This window comes from Lepidothrix coronata, unplaced genomic scaffold (genome assembly GCF_001604755.1).
Source record: "Lepidothrix coronata isolate B3197 unplaced genomic scaffold, Lepidothrix_coronata-1.0 Scaffold23, whole genome shotgun sequence".
NCBI lineage: Eukaryota > Metazoa > Chordata > Aves > Passeriformes > Pipridae > Lepidothrix > Lepidothrix coronata.
The window spans coordinates 1545361-1565026 of NW_016690203.1; the positions used below are offsets into that span (position 1 = coordinate 1545361).

General features: G+C 38.3%; 1 protein-coding gene across 5 annotated transcripts in view; it reads right to left on the bottom strand.

Moving 5' to 3' along the window:
* Positions 1-5351: 5351 nt before the first annotated feature.
* The window catches only part of LOC108494298, a 192121-nt gene continuing 177806 nt past the window's right edge, over positions 5352-19666 (bottom strand). For 3 of the 5 annotated variants that reach the window (XM_017808657.1, XM_017808655.1, XM_017808658.1), the window contains one exon: positions 14973-17204. In XM_017808657.1, coding sequence (XP_017664146.1) covers positions 17034-17204 — 171 coding nt within the window. In that variant the 3' untranslated portion in view covers positions 14973-17033. Of the gene's footprint in view, positions 5544-14972; positions 17205-19666 lie in introns of those variants that run through there. The other 2 variants (XR_001873808.1, XM_017808656.1) reach the window with 2 other exon arrangements.

Here is a 19666-nt window from a genome sequence, read left to right on the forward strand (position 1 = left end):
GTAGGACAAGACAGAAAAGTCTGCATTGGCAACACTTCAGCTGTACTTGCATGGTGGATAAAGAGAGTCCTTTCATTTCTGGGTAGGTTCATGAGAGGCCAGAAAAAACAATTAAATCATTGGCATTATAATATAAATCCTTCAGCAAGTGTTCTAGATATGCCCTAGATAGATGTGTATGTGGGTTTACTTTAAAACTAGATACACTGATCTTTTCATGATTCTGTTTAAGGTCAGAATAAATTTATTTTTCATTGTTCTTAAGCAATTGAAGAACCATTTCATTTATCTCTTCACTGTGCTGACTTCCTCTGAGACCATGACTGAATAAATGAAAAAATTTAAGTCTTATTCGTCCTGTTCCTGCTCAGTAAGCTCAAGAAGTTTAGACAACACAGACAAAATCCCATTTTTCATCTAGGAATTCACACAGTCAGAGAACTGTTATCTCTCTTTCCTTTTTTTTTTTTTCCTTTTCCATAGGAGCTATTAGCACAAGTGGCTTTTCTCAGAATATTACACTAGTAGCCTTATCTTGTTTGTCTTCATGGCCTAAGAAGTTTAGCTCTGCCTCAGTTGCTTGAGTAATTACTGATTATTTTCCTGAGTGAGGTGAAGGGGATCACATCCTACAATATGGCCATACCCCTTTTCTTTGGTCCCCGTGTAGCATTTGTGCCAACTCCCTGGGGTAGGTGGAAAAAGTTCCAGCTGATTTCACAAGGAACAGGGTTTCATCCAAGGGACTACAGTGAAACTCACATCCAGCTGTCAGGCATTGTGGGCATTCATTACTCTGTAGTTTGAAATAACTCTTTCTGTCCTTTGCACTCCTTAAACTTCAACCTAGTCAAAGGCAACGTTGACCTTACGGCCCTATATTCTCTTACTCGTCTCTTTAGGTCTCACCTCTCTTGGCCTTATTCCTCTTCTACTTATATCCTTGGTGCTGTAGTCTGGATTGCATAGCATCTTTTCTATCAGGACCAGAGTCTGGGCAGGAAGCTGATGTTGTACTGGAGAAGGAAGGATTTAATTTATCTTTCTGTAAAGCACTAGGCTATTAGGAGGCTTTTTAGGTGGAAAATGGAATTCTGCTCAATGGCATTCTGGGGGAGCAGATAAAACATAATTTTTTCCTGGGATACCTAGAGTATGGAAAAAAAAAGGGTAATATTTTAACAGAAATTGGTTTTGCATTGTGTCATAAACAGCCTCATCAGTTTTTCTTTGATAATTAGCTGTAACTGTTTAAAAATTATTGGCTGTATTGAAAAAAAGAGACTTTTGAAAGAGAACCAACATGAATACTTATTGTTAGTGAATTAATTTGGAAAAGCCTTGATTAAGCAATATACACCTAAATTCACATTACAAAGCTGATTTTTTTCCCCAAAGCATACCTGTGAATTCCATTAATATGAAGAAAGTTCTGTCTGAATATCAATTAGATCTTTGAGAAAGTATACTCATACGCTGTGTTAGAGAAAGTCTGAGTCACATATGCAGAGGACCCAAAAAGCGTGGAGTTAATGGCTTCAGCTTGTCTTTGTTTGTCTAGGTGTGACCTATGTAAAGGCTCAGGAGTGTCTGTGATCCCTGCTTAGGTCTGGATGTTCCTCTGGTCTTGGCAGGTCACTGCATGCTTGATTGCTGAAGCACAGAAGGAGCAGCAACTGAAAATCTCCTGCTGAAAGCAGCTGCACCAATAGCTTGATTTTTCTCAGGTCTTGCCCATTTCATGGTTACTTGTACCCCAGATGCTACAGAATTACTATACTCCCTTTGTGTGACCAGTACATGTTCCTTCAAAGCCTCAGGGAGTCAGTGAGCATGGCAGAATGGGAGAATCAGGTTTGGTTGGCTCCAAAACCAGGAAGGTACATGCCTAGCTGCATGCTGAGCTTCCCCTGGACAGGAGAGGCATTACAGCATTGGAGCTTCCATCACTACCATTAACAGCTCAACCTCTGCCATCACCCGTCATGACAGCAGATGGGTAGTCTGTGGTGCAACACCGTTCCCCAGGCTTCCTGGACACATCCCATATGGCACGACCCTTGATGATTGTCCCCTGCTCTCCTAGCACCCTGGCATCAATTTGGCTGTGTCTCTGAATGCCCTTTGTGAGGCTTTCTCACAACCAACACGTGCACGAGAAGTGCAACTAAATGAGGATGCTCATGGGTTAATTGCTCAGCTGTCTGTGTTACACAGCGAGGGCTGGTGTTATTGTCCCTGGATTTTTTACCTAGGTTAAATAACACACAAACATTGCTTCCAAAGCAATCCTTGGCTGCCTAATGAATGAGGATATTCAAAAGACATACATAGGTTCATTTTTATTATAAAAAATAATATAACGTTGTGGAAAGGATCTGATACAAAAGTGTGTAGGACAGATTTGCAATTAATTCTCCTTTTTCTTCCCTGGAATTCAAACATACCTCTTAAAACAAATGGGCTGAGGCTTGGAACAGTGATAAGTCTTTGATTTTAATATAATTTTGAAAGAATCACACATCTCTAAAAGATTAGGGAAATATAACTTTTATTGTAATGCGAGTAGTATTTTACTGGACCCTGGCAGGATATTAGAGAAATTATCATTTCTCATTAGTCTAACTGCCAACTAGCTCCTCTTACTTTCCTTTTCTTCACAATGGAGGGTGTCTCAGACAAAACGCTACTTAATCAAATTAATTAAGAGGGAGTAGATTTCTGAAGAATGAGTTCCAGAAGGAATCAGGCCAGAAACTTAGCGTGCTCAACACTTCAATTGCTTTCTCAAGTTCCAGCTTCAGTGGTATTTGATTGTTTTCTTGAGTCAGGTCCTAATAGTGTGGCTTTGGGGTTAAAGCAGGGAAAAATTTTGCTAGACAAAAAGGTGCCATCAAATGGATTTATGACAATATGGACATGTTGCTGAACTTTTTGTCAAAATAATTTCCTTCAAGAAATTCAGCTCTGTCAGTGTATTCATTTTGTAATTAAACGTTTTGACAATTCAGGTTGAAACAAGCATTTGTTTCAAAATTCCTTTTTGCTACATAGTTGTGAAGTCTGAAATCAAAACCATATCTGACTTGATCTTTTTCTGATCAGTTGTTCAAAATAACTGAGTTTTCTGCCAAACTGAAATAATTATTTTTCACTGGTCAGAACTGCTGATGAATGCAAAAATGAAGGAACTAGAGTAAAAGTGGTTTGTGTACAGAACTCAAAATTTGTGAGCTACAAAAAGAAAATCCTTCAAGAATATTCTTTTTTAGTTTATTCAGTTGCCATATGCAGTTATGCTAACTGCTGTGAATGCAGAGTAGCTATACAGTTTATTTTAGCATGTATATCAAAAACAATACTTTTTTTCAACTAAGACATATTCATCTGCATCCTGTTCTAGAAAGAAATATCTAGTTGTTCATCACCTGTGAGTAATCCTTCATTATTGTATATTGCTCACTGTAAAACCTCATACAGGACCACCTGTTGCATCAGCTCTGTACCAATCAGGATTGTGAAATATCACAGCCTGGTCCAGATCTGCTGGCTGCTGGATCTCAGTTTGTTGAGATGGGATCTCACTGTAGAACCCAGCATGACACAAAAGACTGGAGTAGAAAATAGGTCCAAGCCATTCAGGAACTCTCTTCAGAAAAAGTTCCTTCTTTCCCTCCTTTTCATCAACAAAAACCTCTCTTAGCAGTAAAATCCTGGTAGTTATATACCCCAAAGCTTTCAGCCCAAAGTTGTAGAAGGCACAACAGCATTTAGGCCTCAGGACAGACAGTAACTGAACACAAGTTGAACTGCAGTGTGGAGTAGATGCCCTCTTGCAGGGCACCTCAAATGTGAGACTCTCAGCATCAATCTCCAAAGGTTGGTAATAATCCTGGTTTGATGACAGCACACTATGGGAGAGCACAATATTTATACATATTCATTTTTTTCATGGCTAGGCTTCACAAATGAAGATTTGGGAAGGACTCTACCCACACTTGCTACAAGCGCGTTGGTGGCTAAAAAGGCCAATACGAGATAGACAAGTCCAATTGCAAAAGGCACAGCAGAAAGACTCCTTGGATGGTATCAGCAAGACACGATTCTTTCTGTGTTGTCTTTTCTCCTCAAGAGTGATCCTGCGCACATTGTCAAAAGCATCAGCAGCATTATAGATGGTGTGTCTCCAGGCCTCCTGATTGGAGGCCAGAGTAGACCAATGATGAAGATCAATATGGCCAAGGCTGAGATGTTGTTTCAGGGAGTCCTTCTATCTCCTTTTCAGGGCTCCTCTCTTGCAGCAGCCAGTGGCAAGTTCACCATAAAGCAAGATCTTAGGGAGGTGGTGGTCCTTCATCCTTGAGACGTGTCCTGCCCAACGCAGCTGTGTTCTCAGCAACATGGCCTCAGTACTTGTGATTGCTGCTTGTTCTAGAACAGATGTGTTAGTCACATAATCTGACCAGTGGATATTTAGGATTGTATGGAGACAGCGTTGATGGAAGCGTTCTAGGAGTCACAGGTGGTGGCCATAAATGACCCATGATTCGGACCCATATAAAAGAGAGCACAATGGCTCTGTAAACACTGATCTTTGTACTTTTCTTCAGGTGTTTATTTTGCCAGACTCTTTTATGGAGTTTTCTGAAAGCTCTATATGCCTTTGCTAACCTGTTGTCTATCCCTCCGTCAATCTTACCATCTGAGGAGATGATGCTACCTAGGTAGTTAAACTGCTGGACTGATTTGAGCTCTGATTCACCAATGGTGATATGGGGATGATGGAAGACTTCCTGGGGTGCAGGTTGATAGAAAACTTCAGTCTTCTTTAAGCTGACTTCCAGCCCAAAAAGCTCAGCAGCCTCTGCAAAGCAGGATGTTAAATGCTGCAGAGCTGCTTCTGTGTGGGCGATGAGAGAGGCATATTTTTGTATGTATGTGTACATATATATATATGTACATATATATATATGTATATATATAAACAGCACTGCACAGGTCTCAGATTGTCTGTGTCAGATATGACAGATCTGCATACTAGAATCCTGCCCATCTCCCTGTTTGTTTGAACAACCATCTCTATTTGTCCCCTAGATATGATTTTTGTGTGAACAGCATGATAGTAAAGTACAGAGACAAAGGTATAGCACACATTCGCCTGTCCTCTCAAGGGTAGAAGAACTGTGTAGACCTCTGGTAAACATCATGAGGCTTAATGCAGTTCCCCTGAGACTGATCTGTCCCCCCACATTCAAGTTCTTCATTGAGACTCAAGTCCTCACTTCTAACTTCCAAATCCTTTAAGGAGATCTGGTTTCATTTGTACTTACTCAGAGTGATCTGATGCTGGCAGCAAAGACAACTTTCTTGCATGAAGAAGGCATTTTGAAATGGTTTCTAACCCTTTTTTGACAAAGAGGTCAGCTGGGGAAAACCAAAGTTCTTTGCCACATCTGCTCTCTGGTGGGACATTGATGTGGAATGAGGCATGAAGGGGAGGAGGCATAACCACAGCTAACCAGTCTTTTTCTCAAGCAGAGTTTCTGAAGAGGAAGACACCAAAACTAGTGAGAATAGATCTTTATTTTCTTCACTCTTTCACAGATCTGTGATTCAGAGGGTGTAATGTGAAAATGTATGATTCTCTTTTGAAAGGACAGCTATGGTGCATGTGATATTGATGAAAAACCACTGGAATCTTGCAACGACCTCTGAAAGCTCATGTCTCTATTTCCATTTAACAATCCCCTCCTTCTTCTCCCCCCTGTAGCATCATCATATAGCAAAGCCTCTAAGGGGAGGTACCAAATAGGTTGGAAATAAATATTTTCATAGAGAAAAAAAGAAGACTTTTTAAAGTGTACAAGAGATTGCTGTATTCTTTTTTTCCTTACGTAAAAAGAAATCTATAAGGAACATTAAGTGGAATTAGCTGAGATAAAGAGAAAAAACAACTGGACAGAAGTGTTTCTGAAACTAGCTGTACAGAAACGAAGAAAATCATGTAACCAAGAACAACATACTAGAGATTTTTGTTCTAATTGTTAAAAAATGTTCTCTCCCATTCTTGGAACTTCTAGTCCAAGTTTGAGCCCGAAGCAAATTTTTACAGTAAAGTTATAAATCCATGAAAACAGAGGTTTATAATGGAAACACTGGCATAATTCTAACTAATGTGTTGTGCCATGGGGTGTCTATAATAAAAAAGTCTCTGAGCTTGTATGCCAGCCAGAATAGTTAGCAACACCCAAAAAAAGAGGATAGAAGTAGATGAAACATCATTGGCACCAGCTCTCTGAGATAAAACAAGCACGTAAAGTCCTACACTGTAAAGAATTACAAACAAATAATTTGTCACAGTTTTGAACAGATACAGAATAGGAACCATGCTTTGAGAAAATGATGGGTTATTAAGGTATGGAATTTAATACCGTTGTCAATCTATAAAACTTTTACAACCTAGTCTTATTTGCACAGAGATTACATCCCCAAAGCTCAGTGCCAAAGACACATGTTAATAAGCTCACAACTTTTAATTAAGCAATATGTATAAGTAGATTCCCATTAAGCTGTGATTTGTGGGCTAGTTCATTACAGTGGGTTCCAGCCACCAGACACATATTCAATACAAATCAAGCAGCCTGCATATTATCCAGCTTAATGTGAGCCTACTTGGGATATTTTATCACCAGTTCAGATTGGCGGTTCAGAGAACTATATTTTTTTTCTAAGACTGGGGCAGCGACCAGAACCTTATAATGACCCCATGTTGTTTTCTTAATGAAAATATCCATCTGAATTGTTTAGTTGCAACTGATAATTATTCATATAGTTAATCATAGTTCTGTTATATACAACATACATATGACATTCAGCCAGAACACATTTGCTCTCATTTAAATTAAATGTGTAAAATAAGGCATAAAAGAAGGAAATATGGATATTAAAAAATGAAACAATAAAAATAATTCACACATTTTACTCCGAAGAAATTGATGACAACATTTTGCAGATCTTGGAAAAACTCTCTTTTGAGTTCCTGAATTATGCTAAAATTTCTGCCCCCCCATTTGTGACACAGTGTGTCAAGTGGAATTTTTTCAATCAGTTTTACTCGTGACAGTGTGGCATACCATTTCACATCTTTCTTGCTTAGACAGATTTCCCATTGATTACATCAGTAGTGAGGATTGTACAGCAACATGATGCAACAGTCTTAAGATAGATATTCCACAATATTTAACACTCTTTTTTTTTGCAGGAGTTAGAAGTTCATGTATCATTGGATCATAATCTGGGAGAAATTACTACAGTCAGATTTCTGGAAAACAATATTTCATCATAGCATTTTCTTCTGGTACTCCTTCCATAACAATATGTTCATGAATTAACTTTGCTACACATTTACAGTTATCAAGAGTGACAATTGTTTTTAACAGCCCTTTCAGTAAGGATTCTACTGTTTTTAACTATAGGGAAATATGCATTTTATTTACAGACTGACCTTTTCTCTGTAACCTCTACTTAGCCTCCATAAAACTAAACAAAACACCTAGAGTTGACTTTTTTTTTATTTATATTTTCTATTTTGCTACTGAAATATTCTCTAAACAATCAATCTTAGATAAGGTAATGATACTATCAAGAGCCTCCCAGTATTTATTTGGAAAGCAGAATTTGCCACTGAGCCCCAGGTCCATCTTATTCAGTACCTTGCTAACAGCAGTGGCTTAGACATGAGGTTTTATGAAAACAGGGCAGGAATGAGATCCAGCAGAAGAAAATCTAGGCTGAAAATAAAGGAGTGAGCTCCTGAGAAGGAGATGTGAACTACAAATCAAGAAGACAAGGAGAGGAGAAAGATCATAATTAGCTATAGCTCTAATGTAAGAAGAATTTTTCAATCAATATGGTAAGATGCTTGTAGCCAATTAAAAGACTGTAAAGTAGGGACAATGCCATATGTAGATTAGGCTAGTCTCATAAAAAAAGCCTTAAAGCAGTGTTGCATAGTTCATGAATTGATTTTGCTTGAAGGCCAAAGAAAAAGGAGCTGCAATAAGCCAGTCCTACAGTAACAAAAGTGGTACCTTGGAAAACTCCATTCAGTGGCAAATGATACAGTCAGAGGAGTTTTATACATCCATTTTCACCAAAGTTTCACCTCACCTAACCAACTTTCAGGATTGGGCTGGCGTAAAATTGTAATGAAGATTTTTTTTAATGATTATGCTATTTCTGAATTAACTAGAGCAGTGCAGACCTGGGAAAACCTGTACCTCTCCTTTTAGCTTTAATTCACTGCTGAATGCTAGCGCTTTGCCTTTGACAGCTCCATGGGATAAGCAGCATTTGGAGGAATGAGGAAACTACTACATATGCCGGAAGTTAAAGTGTTAAAAACAGTCTCCTGCAGTCTGCAGAGGAAGCGTGGAGTCAAGGAAAACACCCAGACGTATAGCTGTTGAGACAGGAGCAACATTACAGCCATTAAAATCAAATGTCAGAGAAGGAACAATGCCTATTAGCTTTTAGAAACCAAAAATGAACAGTTCAGCTTTATCATATAAATGGGTTGCACTATCCAATTACTAACTTCTGATGAGCATCACGTCAATTTTGAAATTGTACTGCTGAATCCGTGAAGAAAAAATAAATCTGAGTTATCCACATAACAAGGATAAAAGGAAGCCAAACTACTACAATCCTGACCTAATTACCCAGACAAATCACTCCCCTTTCTGGAACCTTGTAGAGCCAGTAAAAACACTGTAGCCTTTGCTGACAAAGCTCTGACCTTGTATGAGGCCCCTTTCCTCTCCTGTTCAGGTCCCATCTGATCAGAAGCCTGGAGAAGTCCTCTGATTGGGTCCTTCACTTGAAGGACTATCTTTCTCAGCACCTTTTTGTTTCATCTTACCCAGGAATATAACAGCTGGGACTGTGTATGGCCCAGCTGAGTCGTCTTCAGAGGTCTGCAGCCTGCACAGTGCATGGGACTCCTCGTCCATGACACATAATTAGACATAGCACACAGAGCAGTTGACAAGTGTACTAGAGAAAGCCAAGGGCATAACCAATATCCTATTTACTTCTTCAGAGTAATGTCTGTTTTGTTCAGGGAAGATACAAAGTCTTCCATTACTTCTTCAGTGTTCCTAAGTCTGAATCTGGTTGACAACTCCCATTTTAGTGCTATTCTTTACCCCAAGGTACATGACTGGTAGATAAAGTATGGATTGAGTTTCTCCCTCAGAACAGACAAAGCGAATTATGAAAGCAGCAGCAGCAGAGTATATAATTAAAATAATAATAATAAATCTCATAAATTATATTTTTTTCTTTTTGAAAACATGTTTATGTGGTTAAAAGTGAACCATATTTTTCATGTTAGTAGGAATATTTATGTATTTTAAAACATACAGCTATTTAATTACTTGGCTGACAACCTTACTCTGTGGGGAGTATAAGCCACCAGATTGCTGAGCAGGTTCCCCTAGAAGACAGCCATCAAGTTTGATCCATTAGATGGGCATTTTATGTCTTTCCTGATCCCAAACACAGTGTCATGGGTAACTTCAGAGGTAAATATCTTAGATGAACTTTCAGGCAAAATCTTCCCAATGTCCCCACTTACTGTGCTTTCTGCTTCACACTATAATTTTAGGGCACATCCAGTGGTTTCCTTAGTTGAAACTAGACTGGAAGATTATTCCAATCTATTCCAGAAGGTTTATTCCAGGAATAAACCTATTTTAGTGCCTAATGGGTCTTAAATCCGCAGGACCAGATTACAAGTGTAAAGTAAACCCCTACAACCTGTGGGGCACGGACGCCAAACATTCAGCATCAGATAAAGGCCTACAGATCTCTTTGTACTGTCCTGTGCTATTGCTAATGTACTCTAGTCTCTCTGTGTTGCTTCTTTGCACATTCTCACGGAACTGCACTTCTTGCATTTTTTTTAATCTTAATCTCAAAGACCTGTTTTATCAGTCACAACATTCACAGTCAAATTAAGAAACACATGACTTCCAAACAAACCATTAAACCGGACAGACACACACACACACAGAGTAGAAATCCACTTCAGCTGCAGTTGTGCTGGATGAAGAAATAACAACCTCGCTCCCACCTGTCCTCACCACCCTTCTCTCAGAGGTGACTGCACTCGGAGCTGCTAGTAGAGTTGCTCATGCAAATGCTCTTGCACCTGTTTTGGATAAACATGGCCCTGTAAGGTTTGAACAGCTGGAACAGAAGGTATTTGCTACTCATCCTGAACTGGGTGAGGGAGAGCTCCCAAGGGAACTTCTCCTGCATGAAAAAGCAGCTGTAGAGGATCTCTTCAGGTGGCACAGCTGTGCTCAAAGGAGAGTGTGTGTCCGCAACAATAGCAAGGGTAGAAAAGGAAAGCTAAAAATTAGCAACCTGAATGAAACAGCTCATAGTCTGTACTCACTATTTTCTTTTTGGTCCAAGTTGTGCCTGTATCGGCTCTTTTGACGTTCCTTCTATAATCCCTCAGGCTGTCAGAGGGGCAGAGAGAAGCCCTCAGCTCATACATACATACACCCTCAGACACAAGTTAAATGTTGAGTTCCTGATAAACTAGATACATGTGCATAAGGCCACTGATTCATAAGGAAAAGACAGCATTTAAGAGTTGTTAGTAGACCAATGTAAAGTGGTAAACTTGCCGATGCTTAAAAATTAGGGGGAATGTGGCAAGGGGGAGCCAGGAATAGGAGGGCTATAACCAATTCCTGTCCACCAATTGTTAAACAAAAAAAATCATGTGATGAGACCATCAACAAATTTAGACTTTTCCATCTTTAATTTGAAAGATATTATGAAAATGTAATGCATGTTCTCTGATAGTTCAGAGCCTCTCTAATACATTTATATCTAATACACATATCTGGAAAAAGACAAAAGCCTTCGAATAGTGATTTTGAATTCCAAGACAGGAAATAAGGACTTAAACAACATCAACAGAAGATAAAACTCTGGAAAGGTTTGAAATACAGAGGCTTTCCACTGAAATCTGTCCTGCTATCATTCTATACACATGAGCATGCACATACACATTCCTGCACTGGTTCAGGATGCAATGATAGTTGTCTGTTGCTCCAAATTCACTGCACATGGTGAAGTTCTAAAATTTATCCAAGACAATGTTGTTCAGAGTCCTTTTTTTTTAATTATTTTTATTATTTTATTATGTAAGAACTCTGCGCCTTTGGAATAGGAAGCTATTATAAATATATGCTGTAGTGCAGATGAAGAACTCTCCCAATTTCATCAGCAAGTAGCAAGATCTGTGCATATACCTCCCACACAGAATGTTTTAGAAATATGCCCTATTATGTCTAGTTAAGTCAACCTTGTGTCATTATTTCATATTAGTGTATATGACAGAATTGACATACACAGAAAAGATGCATCAGAACCATTACGTGTCATCCAGGAAAATGAAAAAAGGAATTCTGTTTTGAAAACTAGGTTAAGTATCACGTCCTCAAGTATTTTGAGAAGAAAAGGTTATATTGGTACCAAAAATAATATCTGTTGTTTTAAGGTTTAAGAAAGTACTTTGAATAAAGATATAGTAAAACAAGAAGAAAAAAAAAAAGCCAACTTTGGAGTGCATATTTAAGTAGAAGAAGACAGGGAAATGAGAATGAAAATCTGCTACACAAAGAGAAGGAAGCATTGCTTAAATGTCTCGGTTCTGAATATACATTGTAAAAAAGGCAATTTTTTTTCACAAGGAAACTTTTTGAAATAAGTCAAGATTTTGCAAAATATTTCTTTTAGGTCCAACATCATTATCCTAGACTATTAGTAGAAAGAATTCTGCTGGGTTAGGACTACACTGATTTCACTAAAGTGTTAAGCACAAGTGGAAACAGTAGTTGTTTCAGACAATAATTTTCACAGAATCCAAGAAATGTAGGGCCAGAATAAAACTGAAAACACCTCCAGCCAACATTTGTACTAAAAATAGATCAACTATATCTAGCTTATCCCTTAGGTATGGTAGGTTACAAAAATGAGAAAAAAATTTGCAAGATATTTAGGCTGATTGCCCCTTATTCTTCCTCCCCTCACAACAGAAAAATATTGATTATCATTTTTACAAAGAAGACATGGTATTTTATTCCGTTTATGAGCTCCTGCAATTATGTGCCTACAGGAGATTCTCGGTTTTCATCTTTTCAGTTTGTCCCTCGCTTCTTACACGTTTCTCTTTATGTGGTGAGTTGACCTTGCTTGGACATCGGTTGCCCACCAAGCCTGTCTATCACTCCCCTCCTCAGCAGGATGGCAGAGGAGAAAATAAGGTGAAAAGAAATCCCTCATGAGTGAAGATAAAGACAGTTTAGTGGAAGCAAAGAAAAACAAAAGATTTTATTCTCTACTTCCCATCAGCAGGTGATGTCTGGCCACTTCTCGGGAAGCAGAGTTTCAGTAGATGTAGTGGTTGCTCCAGAAGACAAATGTCATAAATAATGAATGCCATCCTCTTCTCATCCTTTCTCTTAGCTTTTATTGCTGAGTAGACATCATACAGTCTGGAATATCCCTTTGATCTGTTTGGCTCAGCAGTCTTGGCTGTGTCCCCTCCCAACTTCTTGCCTGTCCCCAGCCTACTAGTGAACAGGAGAATGTTGGAGAGACTGTCTTGATGGTGTGTGAGCATGGCTCAGCAATATCCATAATAACCATGGTGTGTAATAGCAATAGCCATGGTGTGTTATCAACACCCTTCTAGCTACCAATACAAAGGACAGCACTGTGAGGGCCACTATGGGAAAATTAACTCTATCTCAGACAAACACAATAGACTTTACAAAGAAAATAGCTTTCAAATCTAGTCATAAAAGAAAACTCAAAATAGGATTCCACATAGAACGGCACTGGGGTGAAATGAAGGACTCAAGATAACTTCATGCATAGGCTCCCCAGTCTTGTAAGTTTTATACCTGAACTTTAATTTTCTCTTCTTCTAATATTTGATCATTCTGGTGAAGATGCAGCTGTGGCTCAGACTTTGGACCATCTTCCACATGTGTCATTCCCAGGACTTTTGTTGTGTAGCTCCTAATAGATGAGTCTTGTTTAGGAGGAGTCGGTGGCTTAGGAATGGTCTGAAATTCAGGAAGGTTTACAACTACTCACATCTTCCAGATTTGACTGTCTCCCAATGACCATTGCTGTGGAGGAAATAATGTTGCTATGGGATATAAAGGTAGGCTGCAATGTCAAACCCTCTCATGCTGTAAGTTCTCACATCTCCGTTGTCTTTAACTGAGCAGTCAAAAAAGTACCTGTGCCAAGGATTAGGCTCCCTATCTTTAGATTACTGGATAATAATATCCTATCAAGGAGATATAGGAGGGAATCAGAAAAGCTCATCAAAATGTTCAGTGACATGTCAGCGGATTTATGAGAAAAAAAGATGTCATTATAAAGAAGAAAAAAAAAGAAAGGTCATATTCATTAGGAAGAAAGGAAGACCTAAAAAAAGTACAGGAAATTACAGATTTGCCAGCACCTTGGAGTTTTGTTGTTAAGAGAGAGGGAGGTTTTCTTAGCACATTTAATTAAAATGAGGTACTGTGTCTCTTTATTTTTACATTTTCAATCTTTATATTACCATAAAAATATGTCTTCTACTGCTTCCTTAAGCATTAACAGCTGATTTATTTAATAAAACTGAGGTCTGAGCATCACTGGAAATACTGTTTCCAATGGAATGCTCTCATGCTGTGATTGGTGAAGTGCTAAGTAATTTGCTTTTAATGCTAGCACATACCACTTAGCACTATATTTAACTGAATGATGAAAATCACTCATTTTTCATCCTCTTGCTTAACTGGTGCTTAGTGTAATCTATCTACTGTACTGTGAGCCTAGCACCAGATATATTCTATTAGACCTTGCTCTCCAATCTGCAACAAGCATTTTAATTTTTAATTCATAGTTATGTCTTTATCCTTTAATAGAACAGAACTACAGATGGGGAGTATGTTTTAGATAATAAGAGCACAGTAGGTACCCAGGGAAACTACACCACTAAAAGGATTCTTTATTTACACTTTTCAGTAATGACTACATATATATAGCTACACAGGAGAAAACTGTTGTAAAGGAACACTGCATAGACAGGCAATTACTATCCAACTATAACTGAGCATTATGGATGGTGTTGCTGATAAGAGCACTTCAGCAAACAATTTCAAAGCCAATGCCACCCACTGTATATTGACCAACAATCATGGGAACTCGTGGGATGTAAGTAATCAAAATTAATAGGAAGGATGTAACATTTTCTGGGAAAAAAGTAGGGTAGATCTACTTAATATTTAAGCATACTTTAAATTCATCTTTCACAAATACATAATTACAGAATTTTACATCCCAGATCAGATGAAAGTCAGTGTAGGTATTCCAATATAACTGAGGGAATAAAAGTGGTCAATCAAGTCCCTCATGCGGATCTCAGGACCAGATCCACATTTGCTAAAAAGTCAGCACAATCCTATTAGAACTGAAGGTGTGGTGGTTCCACACATAAAGTCAGTCCTGCCATCAGACTAACTACCAACACTGTATTACTAACACTGAAGACAAAATCTCACAGAACCAGATTGGGATATCATAACTCAGTAGTGGGAAACCTGGGGTATTAATATTGCCCAAAGGGATTTTTACCGTTATAGTCAGTCATGCTGAAAGACAAAACCGAGGCCAAGAAGATGCACATAGTATGATGCAGCCCACAGCACGCTGTCTTCTTGCTACAGTCGCCCAGAAACTGGAATAGGTTACAGATCACCATCTTAACTCACAGCACAGGACAGTCATGAACACAGGCAATCCCAGCAGCCTCCACCATATTGTGTGTGTCATTAATTGTTGTGGGATAACTGGTATTACCCCAAAATCTGGCGTAATTGGTGAAAAGAGCAACGCTGCTCAGGTAGAAAAAATCCACAGAAAAATTCTGAGACTGAATGATTTCTTTTCAGTTAGTTTCTTTTTCAAAGTTATGTACAGCAGTTTAAAGGGTCAACAGGCAAAGCAAACATTAAAAAGGCAATTTTATTCCTGTTATGACAGAGAGAAGTCATCCAAGTAATATCTGATGCAATAGAAGCCACACAAATAGCATCAGTTCTTGTAAATATTCAGAAGATTTAAACACCATTTCTGTTTGGGTGTAACTCATAAAATAACCACACACATATGCACATGCACACAAATAAATCAGGAGAAAAAAAAATAAACCAGAAAAAAAAAATGGAAACCAGATTGTTATCTTGCAAACCCAAAGAAAAACTGTTCTCAGGAGTGACATTTAAACATTCACGTTACTACCTAACGTAATTCCCTGATTGTTCAGGTTACTACCTAATGTAATTTCCTGATTATTCAGGTGGATGAGAATCATAGATTTAAGTAACAAAATTAATCAACAATGCTCAATATATTGGGTAAGATCTTGCAAAGGTAAGTGGATCTGAAAAATTTTTCCCTTACCAGAGTGAACAAAGGGACACCAGAAAATCATACGTGCTAGAAAAATGTCACTGATTACTAAATTAATAGATTACAGCATTCTACAGAAATGATTCAAAATAGCAGTAAGGTGAGACTCTTCCCTTTTCCAACTGTATTTTCAGGACAAAAAGGATCCTACCACGGGGAAGACCAAGAGTCAGGGCACTGGCAGTCAGCCCTATATTTCTACACATGCCTCTGATTTTGGTGGCCTTGCACAAACGATTTCACCTTTCTTGCCTGTGTTCCCCTTCCCATCTTCTCCTTCTGTTGTCTCTCATAGTTCTTGCCTTTGTGGCATGACTTAATTTCTGATGCATTTGTATGGAGCTAAATAGAATAGGCACTAACTGGTTCAAACCAATGAGCAAAACTTTAATACTACTAAGAAAGCATGAGGATAACCTCCAGGTTGCTTTAAGCTTCTGTAGCTCCCGGGGAAGCAGGTATGGCCATCCTGAAGACCTCAGAAAAATGGTCTCTGGGATCTTGTAAATTTTGCAGCCTGTTGGGACTTGGTTACAGAACTGGAAGATGAAGCCATCATTGTTCCTTTTCTGGGCATTTTTGCAGTCTTGTAATTACAATCGTGTTGTGCTTTGAATAATTACTGAAAATGCTGTCAATGTTTTAGTCATGAAACTTGAAAGACAAATAAGAAACATTTTCCCCACCACAGCTAGCAGGTACAAGCAAACTTGAAAAAGCAGGAACAAGCAAACCTGAGAAATTTGGGAGTGCCCCACAGTTTGGAAGGAAAAAAAATCATATGAAATAATAATGTTTGCATGATCTGTGATCTGATCCCATGAGCTCACCACACTGCAAAGCTTGTCGAAGCCACAGAAGGGCTACAAATGGAGCATTTGTGGGACAACACTTTACACACAGAGATGTGGTTGTCAGAAACATAAATCCTATCAGACAGTAACCATACCATGTATGTGGATCAGGATGGAAACAACTTCATGGAATATGCATGACTGCAGGAACTAGCTCTTGTCAGAGACAATTTGATTTCCTGAAGATTAGAAAAAAGGATGCAGAGATAGACATTATATAAATATACCAATGACAGAGTATGACCTCCCTCCCCCAACAAGAGAGATATTGGAGCAAGAACCCATAAAATAAATTGATCAGTTTTCCCTAAAAAGAATTTGTCTTGTGTGCTCAAGTGAACTTTCCAAGGTTTCTCTGTTAGCAGACAACATTACTGTGGATTTAAAAGTAACACAAGGTGCTTTTAACTGAACTTCACTCCTTAGAGGGCATTGGAAAACTAACAGGACACAGTCAATGAAACTACCCAAGGATGAAGACACACTGGAAAACACAGCTGTGAAATTTCAGCTCTAACTGATTGCACCCTAGTCTTCCCAAGAGAAACCGTATTTTCAAATGATTTGTTTTCTTCTATCTCTCCCATCATTTTATGCTTAGGTGTCAGTAGTGTTCTTCAGCTAGGTACAGAAACTGATCATAATACCTTCCCACCTTGCTGTACTCTTTTTCTTCTCCCTCAGCTTGATGCGTGTAGATGTACACAGCACATTATCCATTTTACTTATGGGTTCCTGGGCTGTGTTCATTTCATTACACAAAAGACTTTCTTCACTAATATCACCAAACGCCTGAAAAACAGAACAGACAAAACCAACATATTATTATGTCAGTATTCAGTGGAATATCAGAGAGAACATAGATGACTTTGATTACCCTTCCCCACCCCTGTCTTCTTGCTTTCAAAATATCACAGCTTAGAAGCTTCTGTGTGTGTGAAATTTTATTCTGTCATACTAATAACCCAGCTTAACAGCATCTTACAGTTTAGCTTTCATGGTTCAGTTCCACTCCTAGGCTTATAACAATTTTTCTAACAGTTCTGCCAAAATATTATAAAGTAAAACTTACTGTAAATGTATTCACTAATACAGATAGAGCAGTGAGATTAACAATTTAAACACATGTGAAATGTGAATTTGCCTAATTTTTCTCACTCTAAATGCTTAAGTAAAACAGTGGAATGGGGATTTTTACGCCCGTTGCTTTAATAGTTTCTTCCTATGATGTTCTTGACACATGGAGAAGATTTGAGTGAATAAAGAATAGGCCCTCAAAGAAGAAAATTATGGCCATGAGGACATGATGTTATAGGACTGGAAACTGGTTATAAAGCCATGACTCCGCTTCAGATTCAGCTCAGTTCATTAGTAGTTACCTCATCACATGTCAGATCCTCAGCTTGTGTAATGTGGGTGGCATTTTGCACAAGAGTGCCCTGGCTCTGATTGTTTTCATGTTTTAGAATGCCCATATAAGAAAAATTTTGCTCAGATGAATGCGAGGAGAAATCAAATTTCAGATACTGAAAAGTAACTGAGCCTCAGCTCTCTCTAGCTGCCGTTACTCAAATATTAGCACAAAAAAGCAGGTTACTCCAATAATGTTTTAAAGAATTTTGCTATTCTCAAACTGGTTTAGCACAGCTGTAATAAATTAAACACAGGTATATGTACCAGAATAACCTCTAATTTCTATTGTATTTTTTTGCGTATTCCTAAAATCTATCTGTTGACATAGCTTACAATCATTATTGTACTTCTGGGTTTGATACACTGTGAAGCAAGGAAGTGGTGTTACCTCTGGAATAGAGGGATACAGACAATGCAGGGGATATTCCCCACCTCACATGAAAACGTGACTAAACGCTGGAGTGGTCTTGTACATCCTACATCCTAGGCAAGTTTCTTTGTACCATGCTATTCTTTCTTCTCAGCTAGATACCAATTACACAGAACAGCTACTACTTTTTTTTTTGTTTTAGTCTTTCAAAATAAGAGATAGTCCAGTTTTAGGTTGTCCAAAGTTGTTTCTCTTATGGTATAAAGATACAACAGAGTCATGGCAGAGCTTCATAGCAATGCTTTTGTATTACATGAAGTTCAAGAAGATAGAAGACAAAACGGGGGCCTGTAGCATCAGTGAGCTAACAGAAAGAGAAATATTTTTCCAGTTGCAATAATCTGAGAAGAAAAATGTGGAAGTATCACCAGGGTATACTTAATTAGGAGATCTAATCCTAATTCCCCAGAATTTGGAACACTAAATTCATTTAATTTCCTAGAATTGTTTAGCTTGGAAAAGATCTTTAAGATCATTGAGTACAGCCGTAAACCTAACTCCATCAAGTCCACTACTAAACCATGTCCCTGAATGCCACATCTACATGTCTTTTAAATGCCTCCAGGAATGGTGACTCAACCACTTCCCTGGGCAGCCTGTTCCAGTGCCTGATAACCCTTTCAGGTTGTCAAGAAATTTGTCCTAATATCTAAACTAAACCACCCTTGGCGCAACTTGAGGCCATTTTCTCATCCTGTCGCTTGTTGCCTGGGAGAAGAGACTGACCCTCATCCATCTACAATCCCCTTTCAGGTAGCTGTAGAGAGTGATAAGGTCTCCTCTGAGTGTCCTTTTCTCCAGGTTAAACAATCCCAGTTCCTTCAGCTGCGCCTCACAAGACTTGTTTGTATGCAAAAAAGAGGACTGGGATATTTAGAGTTCACTGGAAAAGCTTTTCCTTTGGTGTTGGTTAAGACATATCAAGAGCTCTTTAAAACCTGATAATTCACATAACCAGCATGCCTGACTGAAGCAATAGGAATCCTTTGCTACAATTAAGGTGCTACCATTTGCTTGTGTATTTTAAACTGAAGCTTGTACAGATATGTCAGATTTTTAGACTTGATCAGAAGTTGTGCAGAGTTATGTTCTTAAATTAAAGTCGAAGTTGTTGTTTCTGAGAGTGACTTAATAGCAGTAACCTTATGGTTAATCAACCATGTAGTAAAGTTCACTGTGCACTTACTGTAGTGTAATTATAAAGTGAGCAAAAATATAATTGATGCATTTTGTCAATCTGTGTAGCTGCAAGGTACTTTTTAAAAGGTTATTTTTTTATTGGGATAAAATAAATTAATGCTGTTTTGGCAATTATCCTTTGACTTCAGAGATTTTACTGCTGATTCAGGTAAAACTATGTGATAGATGAATAAAGATTATAACAATTCAAAACTACAAAAAACCTTCCACA